General features: G+C 43.3%; 1 protein-coding gene across 3 annotated transcripts in view; it reads left to right on the top strand.

The window, feature by feature from the left end:
- Dock10 (dedicator of cytokinesis 10) overlaps positions 1-15,872 on the top strand; it is a 245,931-nt gene extending 230,059 nt beyond the window's left edge. For all 3 annotated transcript variants that reach the window (XM_027397356.2, XM_027397359.2, XM_027397357.2), the window contains exons 51-56: positions 549-695; positions 3,241-3,451; positions 5,001-5,191; positions 11,196-11,296; positions 11,489-11,627; positions 15,184-15,872. In XM_027397356.2, the coding sequence (XP_027253157.1) occupies positions 549-695; positions 3,241-3,451; positions 5,001-5,191; positions 11,196-11,296; positions 11,489-11,627; positions 15,184-15,300 (906 nt within the window). In that variant the 3' untranslated portion in view covers positions 15,301-15,872. The remainder of the gene's footprint in view (positions 1-548; positions 696-3,240; positions 3,452-5,000; positions 5,192-11,195; positions 11,297-11,488; positions 11,628-15,183) is intronic.
- The last annotated feature ends 740 nt before the right edge of the window (positions 15,873-16,612 follow it).

Raw genomic sequence — 16,612 nt, 5'->3', positions numbered from 1 at the left:
ATTAATGTGGATATTTTTAAATAACTGTAATTGGAGCATACCATGTGTAATTTCTGTCACTATAACAATATTTGTGTTGTATTGTATTGTGGAAATGTGTGGTAACACATTTATGTAGCCTTGCATGTCATATGGTGTCACCTGTGATATTTTTAAAGACTTATAGAAAACAACTTAAAATGGTAATGCATGTTCTAAAAATTGCCAAACATTATTCAAAATTTCATGTTCTACTTAAGACTACCACAAGAGGGCATTCTTCCTCCAATTTATATGCAAGCAAACACTTCCTGCTTTCTACAAGTAGAGAAGATGTGTGTAGGCTATGGTCTGACATTCCTTTGCCTCGCTGGGATATGTTTGTGTTATGATATTCTATTTTCTTTACTTTCTCCTTTTTCTGATTTGGATTTCATAGGCTACTAATCAATGGCTTCAGACAACTGAACGACTGGACCATTTTTTTTAGTAAATGGCTTTTTTTTCTTGACGTGATTTGTTCCTGGAGTTCGCTAATAAAGCAGGTGACTTGCTGTGTGTCTCCCCAGGGATTCTTTGAAGAGGAGGAGGGTAAAGAGTATATCTACAAGGAGCCTAAGCTGACAGGTCTCTCAGAGATCTCCCAAAGACTTCTCAAGCTCTATGCAGACAAATTCGGAGCAGACAATGTGAAGATAATCCAGGACTCCAATAAGGTAGGGCAACAGTGTTACTGCAGTGTGACTCAACTTGATCCTTTTTCTTTTCTAGCTACCATTTTAATTTCCTATCTGATCACACAAAATGAACTACCCAAAGTATCAGATGTTTTGCTTATTGGTTTGTCAGTGAGTTTTTTTTTTTTTTTTTTTTGGAAGGGGTATCATTTTTTTAATATGTCTGTATCTACATGAATTTATGAATGCCATGTTTGTGCTAGTGTTCACTGACGTCAGGAGAGGGCACTGGATCCTCTGGACTAGAGTTACAGGTGGTTATTAGCTACCTCGTGGATGCTGCTGGCCAAATCCAGGTCCTCTGCAAGAGCAGTAAGCACTCTTAAGCACTGGGCCATCTCTCTGACAACGCTATAAGCTTTAAATGAGTAACTTTGATTTAGCAAATCTACTTTCCCATAATCCATTTGCACTTGAATGGCAGCTGAAATGTTAATGTGGCTAAGCTCAGAAGTGAAGATGAAGGAAAAGCAAGGAGAACATATTTGTTTACTGGCTCCAGGAGGCCTTTGCAAACCACACCATTCTGAGAGAGCTGTCCTGTCTAAGAGAATCAGACTTGCTATCGCATGGTATTAAGTTGAAAGAATCCAAAGAACCTCTTCTTGGCTCCAGGAAGCCTCACATTTCATTAAATTACTCCCAACCTTCTCACGCATTACCATTTGCTGGCCAGTCTCTAGCAAGCATCTACTCACATGCCATACCCAGAGCTAGGAGCTGGGACAGAGAATCTTCTTTCAACCTCTCAGTCCAATGTATGGAAAAACTTGTGTGAATAGTTGACTAAATAGAATGCAGTAGAGCACCAGAAGAAAGATCACCGAGCAGTGCAGGCCAAGTCCAGGGCATGGGGCTGTAGATAGCTCAGTTTGCTTGGGCAATGCTACCTAGAGGAGGTGATCTTTGAGAAGCCAATTGCAGGGTAAGATGTGCTACTGAAAGTTATGAGCATTCTGAAGAGCCCAACCCATGCCAACAGGAAGGACCATTTAGAATGGTTAGTGATTAGAATGGCAAGTCCTTGAAAGACAGGTTGGGTCAGAGTCTGACCATGAGGGAAAACTGGTTTCTGACTGATGGCATAGAGTTCTACTAAGCCACAAAACAAAGTCATTTTCCCCAGCTTTCAGTTACAAAACAGATATTTGGAGGAGTTTGACACAAAATTCATGGGTCTAGGCAGAAGTTATTACAATTTATCCATCATTCTTAGCTTGAAAGATACAGTTTACTTCCCTAATAAAAGGAGGCAAAACTATTATAGTTGCAGTCCATACACACGAAAAAAGTAAACACAGGGATGAGAAAAAAAAGGGAGCTGTGATATTGGAATAGCCTGTGTCTTCTTTCCACTATACTAGCATGTATCCACTGGTAATCATTAGTGATCCATCCTAAACCTCCATTTTAATAAGTAAAATGATTACAATTATGCCTAACTTGCCATGTAAATGCTATTAGCATTATAAAACATACTCAAATGTTCCTGGAATTTCCGGAATTGGGTAGGAAGTGGATGGATAGAAAGATGGAGAAAATTAGAAGCAGGGCTAAAACCCAAGATGTCTTCAGGAAACAGACTGAGACTCATCCTTCCCAAGCTCAAAGGGAGCCAGAGAAATCTGCTCAGATTTCCTGTCCAGCCCGTTTCCTTCCTATATGTAAGCCTTAGGAACCGAAGCAGATTGCAAAGAAGTTGGGGAGAATGATTTATTATTGATAAGGATTCAAGATATGGCAAATACAAAACCTCAGGCCTGGGGAAGTGGCTCATCAGTTAAAACTAATTAAAGCAAGTACCGCCCCCCAAACATGAGACAATCTTCAGAAACCCATGTAAATACCAGTTGGGCATGGCAGCTCACCTGCAATTCCTGCCTCCAAGGGCAGAGGCCTAGGATTCCCTAGAGCAAACTGAAACACAAGACTAATCCTATAATAGGTGAGTTCTGGGCTTCACTGAGAGACCCTACCTCAATGGATAAGGTGGGAGAGCTAAAGAAGATGATTCCCAGGCCTCCACACATGCATGGATACCTATTCACGTGCACATATGCAACACACAGGTGAACAATGAAAATAGAAGAATTTGCAGCCATTGAACAGGCAATCAGGTCATCTGCTAAAGGTGACAAGGAGCCTTCCTTTGCATTACTGTTTCAAAGTCAATGGTATCAATCTAGGTACATGGCTACACCACAGAGGGACAAAGAGAGGTACTTCTGCTTCCAAGAAACTTGCACTGTGCACAGGAGTGACTCATTACAGAAGGGACACAGAGTAAAATTTTAAATAATGACGTAGTCAGGCATCTGTATTGAAAGGATCCACAAGGCGATCTGGCTCCAGCATGGTGAGCTAGTTCTAGCCCCTGTTTCTAACCAGAGCCAGGCTTTCTTACCCGCTGCCAGCCAGCCAGTCTTCTGTGATCTAAAGAGCACAAGTGCCTTTTATCCACCAGGAGGCAGCATGGGAACTCATAAATCACTGCTCTTGTTATACCCTTAATGTGTTGACACAGGTAAACCCCAAGGATCTGGACCCCAAATATGCCTATATTCAGGTGACCTATGTCACACCATTCTTTGAAGAAAAGGAAATAGAGGACCGGAAGACAGATTTCGAAATGCATCACAACATCAATCGCTTTGTCTTTGAGACACCGTTCACTCTGTCGGGCAAGAAGCACGGTGGAGTGGCGGAGCAATGCAAGCGGAGGACAGTCTTGACCAGTAAGTGCAGGGTGAAACCTTCCCCACCTGAGGCCAAGACAGTCTTCTTTTAGGCAGGATTAGCATAAGTCAAGTGTTGCTGCAAGGGCTGGGGAGACAGTGCACTTAGCAAAATGCTTGTTGTACAATCATGAAAACACGAGTTCCATCCTAGGGCCCACCAAAAAAGCCAGGCATGCAGGCAGGTGTTGATAATCCCAGCACTGGGCAGGCAAAGCCAGGTGGGTCCCTACCACTTTCTGGCCAGCCAGTTTAGCCTAATGAGGGAGCCCCAAGTCCCCATCTCATAAAAGGCACTGTCTCAGAAACAAGGGAGCGGACTTCTAAGGAGTAATATTGGTCTTGATATCTGACCTCCAACACACGCGTGCACATGCCCAGGCCCACTTGCACATAGGTACATACAAATAAGGTTACTTCAGTCCTGCAGGTAAGTTCCCAAATTGTGTTGACCTAGAGCTGTTTGGGGGAACCGGAGATTGGCTCTCTTTATGATCTGCTAACAGGAAGCCTCATAGCCAGCTGTGGTGGTGAGCAACTCAAATTCCAGTAAAGGGGGGGGGGAGGCACCTAAGTTCAAAGCAAACCTGAGCTACACAGTCAGATTCCACCTCAAAATGACAACAAAATGAAAAAAGGAGCCTTGGGAGGACACTGTCAATAGAGATAGTTTGCTATCCTTCCCCTTGAGCTGGGATATTCACAAGTGGTATGGTGTCACAGCATGTTAAAGACAGACACTAAACTCTCCCCTCATCTCCCTGAGTCTACCCTTATCTGCTTCTGAGTTAGTATATTGGCATGACAGGTTTTAGGGCAAAATTCTGCTCACTGTAGGATTCCAGCTCTTCTCTAGAATGAAGGTATACCTTATTCTATGCTCTCTGCCTCTATCCTGTGAGCTCATCATCTTTCCTTTGTTAACAGACACTGTGTGCGTACTAAAGGTTGGATCTCCCCCGGGTCCTGGCAATTCAAGTAAATAAAATAAGAACATGCTCTCACAGTGCTCACAGTGGGGTAGAACAAAGACCACAGCAAAAGAAGAATTTCCAGAGAAGACAACATTAAAAAATAAATTAATTTTTTTAATGTAGGGGCATAGATAGGTCTAGGATGCTAAGCCCACAGAGGGAAATGAGTGAAGGTTCTCTGGAAGAAGACAACTTGAGAGACCCCAGTTTTGAATTGAACCCCCAAGAGTCAAACTGGCTTCTAAGCTATGAAAAGCCCTCACCTTTAGGAAGCTGGCCCAGAGGATTGTAGTAAAAACACATCGAGAGCAAATCTCCTGTATGCTGTTCTCTATACTGAGAAGTCATTACTAGAGGGCCGTGTGGATTTTATTTCAGTGACAAGTTTCAGTGCATGCTGTAATCCTTTCAAGGTTTGGCTGCTCTAAGTCTTAACACACCCCTTAGAAGATTAGTGTGAGCTTGTGAGGGTGGGAAGGGGTACCAGGGGAAGTAGCTGGAGACAATAGGGAATCCTAAAGGACTCCATGGGAGCTTTCCTTTGACCCTTAAATCCTTGCATGGCTTTTGTACAGCCAGTCACTTGTTCCCCTACGTGAAGAAGCGGATCCAGGTCATCAGCCAGTCCAGTACAGAACTGAATCCCATTGAGGTGGCAATTGATGAGATGTCCAGGAAGGTCTCTGAGCTTAACCAGCTGTGCACGACAGACGAGGTGGACATGATCCGACTACAGCTCAAACTGCAAGGCAGTGTCAGCGTAAAGGTCAGTAAACATGGCCCAGAGCAAAGACTCACATGTTCAGTGAAACTCCCTATAAAATTAAGCACTCTAGGAATCTTTTTATAAAATATGTAAGAAACATTCTGGCTATTTTGAGGTACTGTCTGTATTAGTTACTTTCCTCATTGCTGTAAACAAGTACTTCCAAATACCTAAGATTAAACAACTTAAGGGGTAAAGGAGCTGTTCTGGGTCACAGTGTGTAAATATAGTCAATCAAGGTAAGGCGGTATGGTGGCAGGGGATGCAAGTTTAAAAAGATGGCATTCGACAGAGCTTGGATGGAGGGGTTTTTATTGGGGGAAAGTGAATGGGAAGGGGGGAGGGGAAAGGGGAGACCAGCCTCTGGGAACAGGAATGCGGAAGAGAAGAGGGAGGCAGAGAGAGAGAAAGGAACAAAGGGGGGTGTGGGCAGGGCCCTTTTAAAAGGAAACATAATGAATTGCCCAGGTGGTGCTCTTAGTGGCTGCAGCTGAGGACATATCCTGTCAGAACCCCTAGGGCTGCCCAGTACAGATGCCTGAATACTAACATCAGGAACATGAAGTGGTTGGCCACAGAGCTCCCACAGTCAGGAAAAAAAAAAGAATGCTGGTGTTGAAATCATTTCTATCCAAGCATGGAATAATACTGCCCATATTTAGGGTTAGTTTTCCTATTCCAGTTCAGCTAATCTTGAAAATCCATCACAGACGCGCCCAGAAATTTATCTCCTGGTTGATTCTGGGTGCTATCAGCTAACAACAATAACCACCTAAGGCTTTTCTTCTCAGCGCCTAGATCAAAATCTAATTTTAATTAAAATGAATTAAAACTAGATTAACGACTACATGGATGGAGGAAAGGTTCATAAGCCCACTTCTAGTTGAAGAGCTAAAGGCAGTCATGAGCCCTCATTAGGTCTCCAAGCCTTAAGTGGCCAGCCCCAAACCCATATACATAAGGGCAACACTAATTCAGGAGTTTGCTTGTGTGGGGGTGACTCTGCATAATAAAACAATAAAAACATATTAATTTCAGAAGGGGCAGGGGAGACTCAGGAGAGGTTGGGGTAGACGTGATGATAGTAAAGTGTATTTATGTATAAAATCCTCAAAGGATACAATTTTAAATTTTAAAAGTGAAGCAGGAATAGTACTCCATCATGTAATGTACCACATTTTCTCTATCCATTCTTCAGTTGAGGGGCATCTAGTTTGTCTCCAGGTTCTGGCTATTACAAACAATGCTGCGATGAACATTGCTGAACATGTGTCCTTGTGGTATGATTGAGCATCCTTTGGGATGCCCAAGAGTGACATAACTGGGTCTTGGGACAGACTGATTCCCAATTTTCTGAGAAACTTCCATACTGATTTCCAAAGTGGCTGTGCAAGTTTGCACTCCCACCAGCAGTGGAGGAGTGTTCCCCTTTCTCCACATCCTCTCCAGCATAAGCTGTCACTAGTGTTACTGATTTTAGCCATTCTGACAGGTGTAAGACGTTATCCCAGAGTTGTTTTAATTTGCATGTCCCTGATGGCTAAGGTTGTTGAACAATTAAGTATCTCTCAGCCACTGGAATCTACTCCTCATACTGGATTGTTTTGCCCAGCCTTCATACAAGAGGAGGAGCTTAGGGCTACCTCAATTTGATATGCCATGCTGTTGACACCTGTCGGGGGCCTTACCCCTTTCTGAACAGAAACAGAGGAGGAATGGATTGGGGAAGAGAATGGGAGGAGATGAGGGAAGGGCAGCTGTGGTTGGATGTAAAATAAATGAATACATTTAGTTAATAATAATAGAAGAAGGAGGAGAAAGCCTCAAGAAGAAAACTCCACTGGGAAAGGAAGATAGATGAGATGAGGGTGAAACATGCAAAAATGACTAAAATTCATTATATAAATGTTTGAAACCATCAAAAAATGTAAAACATCAATAGAAATAACTGTTTGGCTTGAAGAAAATTTCTTCTCCCTAACCTTTCCATATCATATACCTTAACAAACGATTAACCAATTTTTAAAATTTATTTTACATACCAACCACAGTTCTCCCTCCCTTCCCTCATCCCCTCCCCATCCCCCCAACCCACCCCCATCCACACCTCAGAAAGGATAAGACCTCCCACGGGGAGTCAACAAAGCCTGGCACATTTGGTTGAAGCAGGACCAAGCCCTCCCCCAAACTCCCATTCCTCATACCATGCCCCCCTCCCCCTACTCCCTATCCCTAACTCTGCATCAAGGCTGAGCAAGGCATGCCACTATATGGGATGGGCTTCCAAAAGCCAGCTCATGCACTAGGGATAGATCCTGGTCCCACACCCAGGGGTCCCAAAAGCAGACCAGGCTACAAAACTCTCATCTACATGCAGAGGGCCTGGTTTGGTCCCATGCAGGCTCCCCAGATGTTGGTCTAGAGTCTGTGAGTTAACCAATTTATAAATATTGCACGCCATACATAACTGTTATGAAAAAAGCTATTCATTCTAAAATAAGTTTTTAAGAAAGGAATGTTTATGGACCCAAGACTGATAGCTGGGAAACCAACATAGGACCGACCCAGACCCCCTGAACGTGGGTGTCAGTTAGGAGGCCTGGGCAATCTATTGGGGCCTCTGGTAGTGGATCAGTATTTATCCCTAGCGTACAAATGGACTTTGGGAGCCCATTCCACATAGAGGGATACTCTGTCAATCTAGACACTGGGGGGGGGGGCCCGCGGGGTGTGCTAGGTCTTGCTCCAAATGATATGACAGACTTTGAAGATCCCCCATGGAAGGTTTCACCCTCCCTGGGGAGCAGAAAGGGGATGGGATAGGGTGTCCATGGGGGGCAGGGGAAGAGTGGAAGGAGAGAGAACTGGGATTGACATGTAAAATACCATTTTTTAACTGCTAAACATTCCTTTTTTCACCCTCCTCCCCTGTCCCCCACCAACCCACTATCCTATTCCCTTTCTGCTCCCCAGGGAGGTATTTTAGCATTTATGGGCTGTGAGAGCTGTGACAGAAAGCATCAGAAAGCGTACGGAATGAACAGTGGGTGATGGGAAAGAATAAAACGAAGTATGGGAACCACTGAGGAAAACCAGGGACTTGTATAGGTGCTAGCCACACTCGGCCGAACATAGACCCCTAAAAGTAAAGATGCTAGCATAGGGGGGTTGGTGGGAACAAAGCAAGTGAGGGGGTCACTAATAATGGGACAGGCATGGTCTCTCCTGGAATACTCTGAGGAGGATGCTGGGAATGTATTCCATCCTGCCCCACACTGTGAGGAGGAGGTGAGGGAGGTAAGAGTCTCATCATGGGAACAGAGTTTAATCAGTAATTAACATAAAATGGTATCTTAGTATACTATTTTTAAAAGTCAAAATTAATGTGAAAAGCCAATACTGAACTAAGTATTAATGTCTCAGGCCCGAGAAGATGGCTCAGTAAATAAGGGCGTTTGTCGTGCAAACTTGAGGACCTGCAATCAAATATCCAGAATCAAAAAACAAAGAAATTCTTGGTGTGGTTGCATGCACACCTGTAACCGCAGAGTCAGGGGCTAAGAGATGGAGATGGAGGCATTCTGGAGCTTGCTTGTTATCAGCCTAGATCTAGGTTTAGTGAGAGACCCTTCTCAGGGGAATAAGGCAGAGGGTGAGACACCTGATGGTCTCCTCTGGCCTTTGCCTGTGCACAGAGACACACATTCAAACATCCATGGGGGGTGCTGTAAAATGACTCATTGGGTAAAGGCACTTGCTGCCAACTCTGAAGACCTGAGTTTGATCTCTGTAGCATACAGCGTGGAAGATAACTGACCCCCACAAGTTATCCTCTGACCTCCATATGTGCATCATGGCACTTGTGCTAGCTAGACACACACACACACACACACACACACACACACACACAGAGAGAGAGAGAGAGAGTGAGAGAGAGAGAGAGGAGAGAGGAGAGAGAGGTGCACACAATAAATAAATACAATAAATATGCCAAAAAATTTTAAAAATTTAAAGAGAAAAAAGACAGAAATATAGAGTCCTAAGCAGATGAGTAGCAATGTCTTTCCCTGCTTTCTTCTTTTTGGCCTGTTTCATCTGTAACAGATGGGGAAAAAAAATCATGGATGTTGATCCTAAAATGCTCACATCTTGTCTGTCTCTCTTGTCTGTGTCCCCACTGGCTGCCTCAAAAAGACTAAAATAGATACAGACATACTATAAACAAGAAGTCAGGAGAGGTTGGCAGGCCTGGGCACAGAGCTGAGTGGAGGATAGGCCTGGAGAACCAAAGACGAGTGTAGCACCATGGTTGTGCCCACTGCACTAAGAGGCCCACCTGACTCAGATGCAGCCTTAGCTCCCAGCCTGTCACGGTTTCATTTCTGCTGCTGTGCTGAAACACCCAGCTTACAATTCCGGTGATAGTCCACCATTTTGAAAACTCAAGGTGGAAGCCTCAGATAGCTAGTCACATCCTATCTACAGTCAAGAGCAGAGAGACATGAACCCGCACTTGCACACTTGCTCACTTGCACACTTGCTCAGCTTGATTTTTCCACCCTCATGCATGTCAGGAACTCCTGCCTAGAGAACCAAGCTGCCCACTGTAGGCTGAGTCTTCCCATGCCAATTAACTTAGGGAAGTCAACCCCTGACAGTCATGCCCATGGGCCAACCCAATGGAGGCAATCCCTCGCTGAGACCCTTTCCTCAATGATTCCAGGCTGTGTCAGGCTGAAAACTAAAGCTAACTTTCATACTTCCCAAACACCATAGCCACACCAACTGGTTGTATGCACTAGAGAAGTGAGTCCCTTCACTAGCATAAGCTCAAGTGAGTGAGTGGGAATAGAAGCTGGCATGGTAGAGCTGGGGGTGTATCTCAGTGGCTCAGTGGTAGTGTGTGTGTGTGTGTGTGTGTGTGTGTGTGTGTGTGTGTGTGTGTGTGTGTGTATGCGTATGTGTATGTGTATGTGGTTCTGATCAGCCTCCAGAACTGCAAAAAATAAAAACTCAACAGCAAACAGCTCAGTTGTACTTTCATTCAGCAACTTGGATGAATGCTTCCTTGGCCCAGACCTCAGCAAGGCTTTCAAGTGGAGCATAGAGTGCCAGGGCAATGCACAGCCACTACCTCTGTGGGATGTCTTTTCATAACAATTATGTGTTTCTTTTAGAGCTAATAGAAAAGAAAACCAATGGGCACAAACACTAAATTTAGATTCAGTGCAAGTGTTTACAATGAAGGAGTCTGGTTTTCGAAGTTGTTATGGAAAGGGTGCTCAAGCCCTGTGTGAAGATGACAAAAGACAAGAGGGACCATGTGTTACGCCTTTTCCTGGTGAGGCGTGTGCAAGACATCTGCTCATCCAGACAGGGAGCCCATGACAAAGCCAGTGGTGATTCTAGCAAAGTCCAGCTTAGTGAACCAGTACGTTTCTTTGGATGACTTACTGAGTGTGGGTGAGGAATTACTTAGAGAAGCAGGGATGACTCACACACAGAGGCACTGAATGCCCCCAACACAGCTGACAACTCACAAAAGCCGTATCCCTGGAGCTCTCTGCTCAACTTGCAGGCAGCTGCACAGGCTGGCACGTCTCTTTCTTCCTTGTGCTTATGTATAACCTGGGGGAAGCATCTTAATGAATCTTTTCAGGGACGGTCCAAGGCTTTGTTTATTTCCTGACTCTCACATGCTAGCTGCCCTCTTCCTTGGGGATGAGGACATTTCAATTCAGAGGGAATGGCCTCATTATCGGATGTCACATGACTGAACTTGGCAAGAGGGGCAGGAAAGGCTGGACTCCAGTGTACCTCTTGGTGGCTGCTGACCCTTAAAAAAACAGCAGGTACATCAAGGATAGAAAGTGGTGGCATCACAATAAGGTGGGAGAGTGCCAGGGTGCCATGTGATTGGTCAGAGAACTGGACCTCCCCTTACCATGGAGCAGGCTCCATAAAGGGAAGGAGCCAGCCTTAGCCCAATCTCTTCTCCCCATAGGTCAATGCTGGGCCAATGGCTTATGCCCGAGCCTTTCTTGAAGAGACTAATGCAAAGAAATACCCCGACAACCAAGTAAAGCTACTGAAAGAAATATTCAGGTAAGAGTCTCTTCGTTGAAGTATTCTTCTAACTATCTCAGAGAGGCATGAACCCCCTCTTCCAAGGAAAGCCGCTTAGTTAACCCTCTTCAAGGTGATAATCTATCCATAGTCAGCATTGGACCCAGCGTCACTAAACTCAACACCTCTTCCTGTGACCGGCTTTTAATTTGCCTAATGCTGTCATTAAAGGCAATTTGCAGATGCATGTGGGCAGGCCCTTGATGTGAATGAGCGCCTCATCAAGGAAGACCAGCTGGAGTACCAGGAAGAACTGAGGTCCCACTATAAAGACATGCTTAGTGAACTGTCCGCCATCATGAATGAGCAGGTGAGCATCCCATGGAGTCTCTGGCCATTGCTAGATGGACTGAAGACTCCTTACTGCAGAAGTCACTATTCTTTGCATCAGCACTAAGATGTTGAGTTGTTCTCTTCCCCGTGTCCAACAGCTCTTGGCTCAAAGCATAGAAACACCCACAGAAAAAGAATAGGAGAGCTGAAACGCTTTCCACAATTTTTAGAGGTATCTACCCAAGCCATACAGTCTGTTGACTCTAGAATATGAAGGTCTGGTTAGATGCTGAGAAGGACAAGGTGGGAATCCCCATTAAGGCCTGCTGCCACTCCATCATTTCATTGAGGACCTCACAATACCTGGAATATGCTATGGCATTTCACATTTTGCCAGTAGGGGTTTCTGCACCATGCTCAGAGAGAACCTCTGGGTTTCGCATGGGCCTTCTACCTCAAGCTTCCTTGGCAGAAGCTGGGCCTCCTACAGAGGTGCACAATCAGGAGAAAAAAACTATATATATAATTTTTATTATATATATATATATATATTTATATATATATAGTCACGTCACTCATGAACTTGGGGGGTGTATCCACTATATTCTGTATGACTTATGTGAATTGTGACCATTCAATAATGTCAGTATTTTGGAGTAGCTAAAAGCACTCAATTGAAAGTCAAGTCAACTTTCCCAGCCTGCTTTGCAGTATCCATCAACCCTCACACTCTACTTGGGTACCGCACCACCTGTAGCCTTTCCAGTAATATGTTACTGCTGGTTTCATATCAGTTCCCTCTCCTCTCCGTAATTATCTAGTGTCATCACCACGGAGCATGGCAAAGACTGGAACTGTTATTTTAATTGCATGTAGCATGCATCCCTTCATTCCTGGCTTCTTCCACCCACCTTTTTAGCTCTCCGTAGTAGCTTAAGGAGGAGGAAATGGCAGGTTGACTTATGTTGGAAAGAATGAATCTCCATAAATAGGATTCTCAACAAAGATCATGTTAGTCTGAGATTTCTGAAGGGTGGCAGTAATTAAATACTCTGGAGGTGCCTTGAGAACCTGGGGTTAAATCTGGGGTTAAAATGAAGAGAATGCAAGCAAACACAGGGAACCATGGTGAAGCAGACTAGTCTCTCACTTTAAATCATGTCTGGCCTTGAAAGATCTGGCAGAAATGTTTCTCTCTTTTTTTCCTGGCAGCTCTGTCGAGGTCCGTGTCTCTACAGCTTCTGCTCCTCTGTGTCTAGCATTTCCCTCAGTACTGTGAGCAAAAGTGGTATGTTCTTCTCCCTGTCCATCTATCCTGTCCTGCAGCCTTCTGTCCATCCACCTCTTCTTCATCCATCCTTTGCCCCCGTCAGCTTTTGTGGCTCAGCTTTTCTAAGTCTCCATTGCCACCGTAAGACAGTCATATTAACAGCTTAGCTTTGAAAAAGAAAACATGTGCTCCTTTGCCTTCTAAATATATTTGAGCTCCTTCATTTTTAAATATACAGAACTGAAGGATTTCTGTGATACTTCAAAATATAAAACAAAGATACAAAGACCAGGTGGTGAAGAGAGGAGAAAAATCTTTTTTTTTTTTTTTTTTTTTTTTTTTTTTTTTGGTAAAGGAAACCTTCAACAAAAGAAGTAAACTTTGGCTCTCTGCTTCCTGGAAACCGATCAAAGAGAAAAACCTGATGGGTTTCACCAGTCTCATTATTCAGTAAAAGGAATAAATCTGTTGCAAAGAGAGGTGACTTTTCTGCCGGTCCTGAGCTTATAACGGGGCCTGGTCACATAGGTGACCAGATGAGAGAATATCTTCCTTTGTCTGAATGTAAATGTGCAGACTCCAGAAGCAGGTACACAGGTAACTAAGCAGTGAGAGAAGTGACCAGCTGAGCTCTGAAAATCACAAACAATGAGAATCAATAGACATGGAATTAATTATGCCATAGGCATTCCCCCCATAGAGTCAAGAAAGTCTAAGCTTAAATAATATATTTTTTAAAGCATGTGTTTAGAGGGAAACAATGCAAGAGGAAAAGAGCGATGCATGTAGCACACAGCTATAATCTCAACACTTAATAGGACAGGAGCACAATAGTTCTGGATCATCGGCAGCTTTATAACAAGCTTCAGACCAGTCTGGGATACATGTCATCCTTTCTCAAAAAAGAAAATAGATACCGGGAGAGGCCAGTGAGATGACTCACTGGATGAAGTCTTTTGCCCCCAAGCCTGATGACTGAATTCACCCACTGGGACCCACACAGTAAAAGAAAAAAAGAAAGAAAAGAAAAGAAAAAGAAGAGAGAGAGAGAGAGAGAGAGAGAGAGAGAGAGAGAGAGAGAGAGAGAGAGCCTACTCCCACAGGCTGCCTTCTGGCTTCCACGTGCACCCTGTGGCATGTATGCACCCCTGCACATACATGTACCCACGCATTTTAAAAGGAAAGAGGGGGAAACAGAACCAAGATAGAACGATGCTAATATGTAAAATGGAGATGTGGAAAACAAGTTAATTTGAATTGGTAGTGACAGGCAAACCAGTTCTTTAATAGGCAGCCAGAATTTCACACTGTTTCATAAACAGCCAAAATCCAAAGCCATAAAGAGCTTTTTTTGGCTGGGTCCAATGGAATTCATACAAGCATGCAAATGAAGTATAAATATAAGATGCTCTTTTGGAGTGTGTTTCAACGGAGTGAGAATGGCGGCAGACTGAAGTCAGCTGTGGTCATGAGTATCCAACTTAAAACATAGAGATGGGACTGGAGCCATTTTGTTCTGAGGCCAAGAAAGTGAGATGTGAGAGCATCTTGCTGTTAGACACTCAGACTTTAAACACATAAAGGGCCAAATTATTTATGCAGGATCTCATAACACTGGCCTCAAGGACGATGTGCTGCAAGCATGTGCCCACAAATGCCAAGTGCTCTGTGGTAGAAAAGCTCTTGGATGAGAGGTGAAGCTAATATCACACAGATATAAATTGGCACAATGTGATAGTGTGTGAGGCTAATGAAGAAATCATTACTAGAAACTTAAAATATTCATCAAATCTCTTTGTACAAAGATAGACTTCAGAGATACAACTGCAGTTTCTGTGGGGCTGTGATTACTATTAGCATATGGTCATTGTAATAGAGCTGACAAGTATCACCTAGACATATTGATATTATTTTCAGATAAGTCAGATTGATATTTATTATACTCCCATTAGTGCAAACATTTAAAGGAGTTTTCCAATGTTTTCCCCTTTAGGGTAGATGTTAGCAATATAAACTATAAATTTTTAGACTAGAATGAGACACCAGAATTACTCAAATACATTTGTAGCCACTTAAACATTTATACATTCTTATGTGACAGTCAAAGGATATAGTGAAACTACTTTCAACATCGCCATGGCAACCAGCATATGAGCTTCAAAGAAATATCCTTCAGAACTACTTTGACTAGGATTATTTTCTAAACTTACTAACACCCCATTGGGAATGAGTCACTATTTGGGGTTTTAACTCTGTGTTTGAGGAAATGAAAATTGATCTCTGTTCATTTTGTATGCATGTGTTGTGTCTGTCTTGCTTTAAGATTACGGGCAGGGACGACCCAGCAAAGCGCGGAGTGGAGCGACCCTACACACGTGTAACTAGCAAGGTGACCCCAGCTGTGCCTATGGTCTCCATCTCACCCAGTGCTGAAGTTTGAGAGGAGCCCTGGGGCTTCGGACGCACCTCTCAGAGAACTCTCTGAATTTTTGCAGCTAATCTCGGGGAAGAACAAGATAGATTTAATTTATTTGAAGTTTTTACAGTGTTAATATTTCTGTTTACCTCGCTAGCTTGAGAATTTTGCCAGCCTCTGAATTTGCACATTTCCTCTGATTCCTTTGTTTCTTCTGAGTGGTATTGATCAAACCACACTGAACATTTGTCCTGAAATTCCAGTGAATGTGCAGCTTCAAAGCAAACTGAGTTTGCTCTTGGGTATAATTTGTTCAATTCCAGGTCCTAGTACACACATTTTAAAGGTTGAAGTGAATGTTTTTGTAACATTTAAGCATATTTCAGATGTAAATAGAAAATTGTAAAATATATGGTTTTTATCAAATTTCAAAGAATGTTTTTAGTTATTACTTATGAAAGTACTAAAATTATATGAATAACATTTCAGATGTTATATTAAAATATTTGTGTATGTGTAAAAAAGTGTTGATAAATACTAATCTTTAAAGTTTGTGGAGTTCCTTTATTTGTAATATATGTGCTTCTAAAAGCAATGGTGTGTGAAATTATAAAAGTATTTTGCTGTTGTTAATATAAATAAAAATACAGTTACTTTGCACTTGATTTCCTTTTGTGAGCTGGGTTGGTAGAATGCTTGCCTGGCATGCACAAAAGCCTGGGTTCAGTCCTCTCAGCATTGCATGAACCAGATATGGCAGTGACACCTGCAATCCCAACACTCAGGAGGTGGAGATGGGAGAATGGAAAGTTTAAAATCATCTGCAGCTATTCAGCAAGGGAAGGGCCAGTATGAGCACATGAGAAGTGATCGAGTTGCTTGTGCCTGGTTTATTGGATAGCTATCAAACCATCCATACTCTATCCATTTAATGCCTTATCAAAAACTAGAGAGGGACCCAAGCCTCTGCTTGGAGGATACTCTAAAGATGGATTAAACACATTGAAGATTTCTAAATATAAGATATTAGAATGATTCGGGGGAAATATGCACCAGAATCTTGATGGCTGTGGTGGCCATCCACACATCTGCTATTTCTGTACTCCATAAACTTGTGGTGGGATTGTATTTTGCTGCCTCTCTAGGAGTTAGCATAGACATGTGATTTGCTGTAAGCACAGAAATGGGACATATGAGCCTCTCACTAACCAAAGTCAGTTTAGGTAGAGGCTTAAAAGCCAATGAGTGGCTGTGCCTCATCCTTACCCTGAAATAGAGATCTTCAAAGCACACGAGGAAAGAGCCTAAATCATCCCTTGTCTCCAGGTAACCACAC

This window comes from Cricetulus griseus, chromosome 2, assembly GCF_003668045.3.
Source record: "Cricetulus griseus strain 17A/GY chromosome 2, alternate assembly CriGri-PICRH-1.0, whole genome shotgun sequence".
NCBI lineage: Eukaryota > Metazoa > Chordata > Mammalia > Rodentia > Cricetidae > Cricetulus > Cricetulus griseus.
Note: the sequence above shows the minus strand (reverse complement) of the source record. Positions and strands in the feature narration are given on the sequence as shown.